General features: G+C 37.2%; 1 protein-coding gene across 1 annotated transcript in view; it reads left to right on the top strand.

The window, feature by feature from the left end:
• Positions 1–3,068: 3,068 nt before the first annotated feature.
• Positions 3,069–7,819, top strand: part of GUCY2C (guanylate cyclase 2C) — an 87,126-nt gene continuing 82,375 nt past the window's right edge. Inside the window, exons 1-2 of the mRNA XM_015887982.3 lie at positions 3,069–3,447; positions 4,524–4,642. Of these exons, the coding sequence (XP_015743468.2) occupies positions 3,258–3,447; positions 4,524–4,642 (309 nt within the window). The 5' untranslated portion in view covers positions 3,069–3,257. The remainder of the gene's footprint in view (positions 3,448–4,523; positions 4,643–7,819) is intronic.

Here is a 7,819-nt window from a genome sequence, read left to right as displayed (position 1 = left end):
AAAGTAAATTCCTTATACTGAGCTCAACTGCTCATAACTACATGGACATATCCAAAATGAGAGTGGAATTAGTATTTTCAGACCTGAAAATGAGGCCATATGATAGCTGAGAAATGCTTTTGGGCATTTGCTATGCAGGGATGAAGAATCTGAAGCTTGAGAGCTGAATTTAGCCAGTAGACTTTCATATCTAGCCTGACAGAAAGCTCAACTGAGTACCCATCAGAGCTGTCCAATCCAAGAATTGAGAAGGAGCTGGCCCAAAGAGGGCTGAGTAAAGGTGGCTCCCAAATCACCCACAACTTTAAGGCATTCCTGGTACCTTGAGGCAGCTCATTTGGAAAATTATTCATTTAAGACTGCCTTGATGTAGTTAATTTGGCAGTACTTGATGTGCCCCTCACATTTGCCATTAGAAAAGGAAGGGATGAGTGCGGCCAATTTATTGGGGTGAGGGAAACGTTTTAGGCACAGGAAGAATCTACAATATTGCATAGAATTCTACAGTGTGTTTACTTAAGACACTCACACAGTGTCTTTGCAGCACTCCAGGGTCATCTATGTTGGTATACCTTTGTGTTTGACAGGTATAAGCTGAGCTGATACCATTTCAGCTTAGTCACAGGATATCTAAAATGGCAACATAACCGCATAACAAAGTGGCATTTCTGTCTGCACATTTTATCTTACCTTATCCCATTTCCTGGTTCTTGGGATTAAGCTGATATAGCATTCCCTTCATAGGTCCCTAAAGGGAAAAATAACTTGAAGGCTTTACAGGTTTCACAACAATTGATGCCTGGTCTGCATACAACCAGACTTAAAGACATCATCTTGTTGATTCCCAATTAAGTTGCAGTCAGGATTATGAAGTGGTTCCACTGTTTAGAGAGTCTTGCAGCTGTTCCTAGCAAGGAAGCAGGGGTGAAATTGACAAGAGTGTTACTGTTTCCTGCTTCTCTATGTCAGGGGATTAGTTTGTGTGCAAAGTATCAGGCTGCTTGGGTTCTTTGATTTTTAGTGACTGCTTCACACTTGGAGGATTTCTAGAAGGTTCTTTTTCTTTTTGTATGGAGTATAGGGATAAAGTCAAGGATTATCTCTTCCTCTTCCTTACCTAGGCAACCTTCAGCATTTTGTTGTCCATCTATGAAAGTTATTTAAAATGTATTCCCCACTCCCCTTTTCTACTTACTGTAGCAGTGTACAACCTTCAGCATCTTGTTGCCAGCCTACTATCCTTTTACTATCATAGCTAAGATGCAGAGAAAAGGTGGCAGGGCAGCTTGGCAGCTTCTGCTTAAGAATAAGTATCCAGATCTCTGTTTTGCAAATGACCAGACAAACAGATACTTAGATTTGGGGGCATTAACAATTCTTAAATTTCTTTCTTTCATGAAGTGGGAAAGGATGTGGGAATCTTGCTTGCTCCAGGACTGGTAGTGTCATGAGGCAGACCACTAATTGAATATCATTTTTGCATTCAGCTGCTGGAACAGTACTAATTCGCTCATCGTGGTCCCTGCCTGCTTGTTTTTTGCAACTCGCTTTTGGCCAAAGTAAAGAATCACAGGCCACCTTAAAATGATTACTGAGAAATTAGGGAATGGAAACACACTAGGGTGGAAGTACCATTAGACCATGCTGTCTAATTGCTTATAATAATCCAATAGGTTGGGCTAGCTCTATATTGGATCTTTGGATGTTTGTTTTACACAATTGATCTGAAGAATTCCATCAGCACAAATGCAAATAATCAGGTACAACACTTATCATTTCTATGCTGACAGCAAGAAAGATTAAGGTATATTCGTAATCTGGAATTTGAATACAATAACATACAATCATATACAGCCTTCTCTTGCTTTATGTTAGAATTATGTTCCCCAAAAACCTTGCATAAAGTGAATTTGCATAAAGCAAGATAGTGAACCAGTGGAAAAAAAGGGGGTTGTGGAGTATGGTATCACATTTTGTAACCCAAATGCATTGACAAATGTGCTTATAAATTTTTAGAGCCTTGTTTTTAAGCACTACATTACTTAAACATGTTTTCTTCCTTGTCTTGTGTTTTATATATAGCAAAAGCATTTTTTTCCATGCTTTCTACAGCTGGATTTTAAATGCACAAAGTTATTATAGCAAACAAAGAGGCATTATGGCACTATGGATTTTATTAGCATTCTTTGTGGTGTTGTACATGTAGGTTGGCCCAAGTTAAAAGCTTTTCCTAGGCTGTGAATCATTCAGCTTTGGCACAACACAGTATATCAAACTTGTTTCCAACACTTTTTATTTTAGGTAAGAGACTTGGACAAGAGGTTGATGGCCATTTTGACCCCATAGCAACAGTAGTAGCTATTGCAGGCATGGAACTAGAGCAACTTCATAACACAATGGTAAATGCATGAATAAGAACAGAAAGGGGTTTGGTGGGGCAAATGTCTTGGCGTGTTGCTAGACCTTTGGCGCAAATTGACTATGATGGAACAAATCACATATTAACCTTTTCTTTTCTTTTCTTTTCTTTTCTTTTCTTTTCTTTTCTTTTCTTTTCTTTTCTTTTCTTCTTTTGCATAAAGCAAATTAGCATAAAGCAAGGGAAACCTGTATACACATTTTTGGTTCTTTGAAAATGCCACTGGATGAAATAGGAAAAAGGTGAAAGAATATAATAAGCAAGAAACTTTTGATAGAGCAGAATGTAAATATGAAAATAGAATCTCAAAGCAAACCACAGTTTTTATCTAGTACCCCTGGGTCTTCTTTCTTATCCTTCATGTTAGAGCCATTAGGACTTAGAATGGCAAGACCAACAGCCATTGTGTTCTGTATTAATGAGCTTTTAAATGTTATTTCATTTTTTTTAAAAAAAATTGTTATTGGCTCCTCCTCTTTTCTTTTTCCTATGAATCATGTTGAATGCTTATCTAGTGAGGTGTAGCTAATGCCTCAGTTTTATAGCCTACATGTTCTCTACAGCAAACATGAAAAACAACCTTTGGCCCTTTCCCATCTTCATGAGTTCTGCTCCTGTTAATTGTTTACAAGCAGAAGTAACAGGTAAGGCAGATGGGCGTGGGGTGAAAAAGAAGCACAGAAAAGAACAGAAGGACTCATTTAAAGGAAGGAAAGTTGAACAGGGTGCTAGACATATGACAGATACTCCTGGTTTGGTTTAAAACATGCCACATGCCACGTAGCATGTGAAAGAAGCCATCCTAGCCTGTTCTACAAAGTATAATAAGGCAAAAATTATGTATCAGTTTTTGGGAGCATCATTTCTTTTGAGTCAGCTGCTGTGGCACACTAGTGAAACCAAGTGTGGGGAGGATAACTATGTGATCAATGTAATGATGCTAAATGACCCTGACTATCCAATGACTTCAGGAAACTTAAAACCAACTGTAGAACTGGGCCTCCAACTGGTGCGTGACATTCTGAAAGGTAAGGATGGTAACTGCATTGTTCTACAGTTTTCAGTACTTAGAAAACCTTTAGCTATCAGTTAACTATCTATAATTGATTGATACAGTTTAAACCAATGCTATCCTAGCATCATTTAGGTGGAGTCATGTTGGTTTTCAATGAACCATAATTCATAATTTTTTTTTCTGAAGCCATGGTTCATCTTTAATTTAAAAAATAAACATTTTGAAGCATAACATCAAAATACAGTTTATATAATCTAATAGTCTCTTAGCAATGCAATATATTTAACACATTAAAATGTTAATATTTAGTAATGATTCTAGGACAGCTTCCAGATTACAGCACAGTATGACAAATATACAGGCACACTTGCTAATTCCAATGCAATTTGTGCTATTCTTTCATGGAGAATGAAACCATTTTTCTTCCACGGGATATCAGTCCTAATTGATCTTACAATTGCTGTATAGAAATGGAATATGATGTCCTCAGTATCAAGGACTATTATGTTAGCAATAGTATAGAAGAAGAGACTACTTACGATGAGAATTGTAGTTCTAAACATCTAGCAGCTTTGGGAAGTTTGGCTTAAAATTTTGCAAGTAATTCTTTAGAGACTAAGCATTTGTCTTAAATACTACTCATCTATTGCTTAAAAATATGACTAACCATCCAGGCTTTAAATTGTATTCAGTTATTTGGAAGACACTTCTCTATCTGCAACCGAAGCAAATCTTGCTACTCATCAAAAGAATGAGACTGAAAGAAAAGTATAATAATCAACTTCCATAGGACACTGGCAGAGTTCAGTTAAAATTCCCATATTCTATTACCATTTATTTTATATATTGAAGATCTACAGTGCATGTAGATATAAAGAGGGCACATAATACAATAAAAGTAACTATAAAACCTTATTAAAATTATTGCAGTACATATTTTATTATTTTAAAGTATTTTACAATTCAATAGCTTGATGATGAAGAGTCGGACATGACTTAACGACTGAACAACAACAACAACAAAAGCTTTTTATCATTCAAAATTTATCTTATAATTCAGTATATATTATATTTAAATTTTTGTTGCAGAGAACAACATTAGCGTCAATGTCAGTGCTACATATGATGTGTCCAACACATCTGTCTATTCCTCACAACGGTGCCGCAGTAGCACTTGTGAAGGTGTGGCATTTGTTAAACAACTTGAAGTGAGTATGATGAACTTTTATAGCCACATTTCTAGCTTTGACATGCTTTATAGTGACTGTTATGCCTCCTTCTCATATTATGTTTGACTAGCTTTAATTTCAATGATGTTTTTCCCCATCTTTGCTGTGATGCTGCTAGTTTGTAAAGATATTTCTCAAATGTTCATGTTATTATCATTATGTCATTGAAATAGCAACAACCTTTTAAATCTGATGAAACAGAATACATGACTCTGAAAATTGCTAGGGGCATTGTATATACCAAATGACAAAATATTAAATTCAAGCAATTATTTTCTCCCAATAACCAATTGCCAAATAGGGAGCCAAGGATCTCTTAATTTTCAATAAATTGTCAAAAATCTAATGCAAAGAGTAACCAATGTTGACTATACAAGCATTAAGTCACTGATAGTTAATGTTCTGCCTCCTTTTTGGAGGAGGATCAGAACTATAGGAGCTATTCATGGACTGTTCCTCTTCCGTGACCTTCCTTCAAATCATTTCTGGAAATTAATAAAGAGTCTTTAAAATTCCTCTTGATAGGTTTGATATATCTACTTTTGCAAGGTTCAAATAATTTCTCCCAAACCATTTTGAAAACATGCACAGTCCTAATATCTAGTATGGATTTTGAGTTTAATTAAGTTCTAAATATATAAGATTACTGCCACAGGATATGATATTCAGCTCAGACATGGGAGACGGGAGTGAAGGTTTACAAGCCCTTTGGAGACATCCTGAAAAAGCATCTCTTTCTTCCACCTCAGCAGTATCAGAACCAGAATTAGAAGCCTTAAATCCAGGAGGGTAATGGCAACATTGTCTGAAAACACAGTAGGCTGAAAAACATAGAAGAATGAACAGGGAAAACAATTCAGCCTCATCCTTTAAGATTCAAGAAAGATCTATTATAATTTTGCTGACCCCACTGTAACTTCTTCTACCTTTTCCCTATTCTCATCTAAATAAATTAGTTTAGTTTTTGTTTTTCCCTGTAAACCTGTCTACAGACTCATCCCTCCTCCACACACCATCTTCTTGTTTAATTGCTTAGTATTACAAATCCAGAAAAGGAATTTTAACCTACAGATTGAACCTTTCTTCCAAGGGTTCTTCAATTAAAAAAAAAAATTAAAATAAACAGTCCAGCAGAATTTCCTAACTAGCTAAGAGTTTTTAATCTTTCTGGCTAGGACCTCTTTACTTCTATCTGGCTCTAGAAAAGTTAGAAAAGAAAGAAGCCCTGAATTTTCTTGTTCAAAGCGCAGAAATGCAGCAATTAAGAAAGCATGATGAACATCCTGAAATATAAGGAGTAGCTCTGCAACCATTCAGTCTTATCTTTAAATAAATACAAATTTTATTAGATAAAAGGGAAAATGGGGTGCACTTAGAAATGGCAAGCCTAACCCTGAGGCTGGCATGGGTTTGTTAAAAATAATTCATGCCAGATAAATCTTACTACTTTTTTTGAAGGAGACTAGATTAATAGACCAAGCATACCTAGTAAAACATTTGATAAGGTTGATCATAGCCATCATGATAAAATGAAATAATGTGGAAGATTGTTCCCACTATCAGCTGGATTTGCATTACCACCATACCCAACATGTGGTTCTTAGTAAATCCCTGTGTATATGGAGGGAGGTATGCAGTGGGATACTTCAGGGTTCTGCCCTGGGCTCACTACTCTTCAACATTTTTATAATATGACTTAGACAAGGGGATAGAACAGAGATAACACAAAGCTAACACTTCCAAAGACAGACTCAAGGTTCAAAAGGATCTTGATAGGCTTGAACATTGGGTGCTATCCAATAAAAGGATATTCAATGGTGAGAAATGTACAGGTAGTCCTTGACTTACGACCATTCATTTAACAATCATTCAAAGTTACGACAATGCTGAAAAAAGTGACTTACAACTGGTCCTCACACTTACAACCTTCGCAGCTCCCTGCAGTCACATGATCAAAATTTGGGCGCTTGGCAACTGGCATGTATTTACAACAGTTGCAGCATCCTGGGATCATGTGATCACTATTTGTGACCTTCCCAGGGGGCAAAGTCAATGGGGGAAGCCAGATTCACTTAATGACCACAGCAAAAAAGGTTGTAAAATTGGGTGTCACTCACTTGACGACTGCATTGTTTAGTGATGGAAGTTCGGGTCCCAATTGTGGTCGTAAATTGAGGACTACTTGTAAGGTTCTTAGGGAGAAAAAAACAGATGCATAGGTACAAGATAGGTTAGGGTTACCTGGCTTGGCTATAGTACTTGTGAGAAGGATGTGAATGTCCTGATATTTAATTAATTAATTTTTTGCCCCAGCTTTATTTTTGTCAACTCAAGGTGAGGTACATACCTAATACTCACACCTTCTGATTTCCCCACAACAACAACCCCATGAGGTGGGATGGGCTGAGGGACTGGCCCCAAATCACACAGCCAGCTTTCATGCCTAAGGGAGGACTAGAACACACAATCTCTCAGTTTCTAGCCCAGCATCTTAACCACTACACCAAACTGGTAGATCAAAAATTAAGCATGGGCCAGCAGTGTGCTGCAACTACCAAAACAGCCAATGCAATCTTGGGCTGCATCAAGAGAGATATAATATGACAATCACAAGAAGTGATAGTTTATGTTATACTGGTGAGACTGCACCTAGAACACTGTGTTTGATTGCCACAATACAAGGAGGGTTCTGAGGAACTGGAAAAAGTGCAGAGAAAGCAACAAGATGGTGAAGGGCTTGGAGGCTAAATCCTAAGAAATGGTTAAAGGAACTGGGTATGTTTAGCTTTAAAAAGAGAAGGCTTTGGGGAGACATTATAGCAGTCTTCCAATACTTGAAGGGCTGTCAAAGGGTATGGATTTTTTCTCTGTAGTGCCCAAGCACAGAACAAGAACCAGTTGGTGGAAGCTTTATAGAGGAAGATCCAAACTTGAATTAAGGAGGAATTTCCTGACCGTGAATGCTATTAAGAAGTGGAAAAATCTGTGCCCTGACCACCATTTGTCTCAGATGGTCTGATGATTCCTGCCCTGGCCAGGGGTTGGACTGGAAAACCTCCCAGATCCCTTTCAACCCTATGTTTCTATTATTATTTTTAGGTGTTAGTCAAGCCCTTTTCTTCATTTTATTTTCTTTATAAAAGCAATTTTACAGAG

The sequence above is a fragment of the Python bivittatus genome, unplaced genomic scaffold (genome assembly GCF_059951505.1).
Source record: "Python bivittatus isolate LINGU-HERP-01145 unplaced genomic scaffold, Pbiv_v1 ctg000330_np1212, whole genome shotgun sequence".
NCBI lineage: Eukaryota > Metazoa > Chordata > Lepidosauria > Squamata > Pythonidae > Python > Python bivittatus.
The sequence above is the reverse complement of the archived record's forward strand: the minus strand, read 5'-3'. Positions and strand labels throughout refer to the sequence as shown.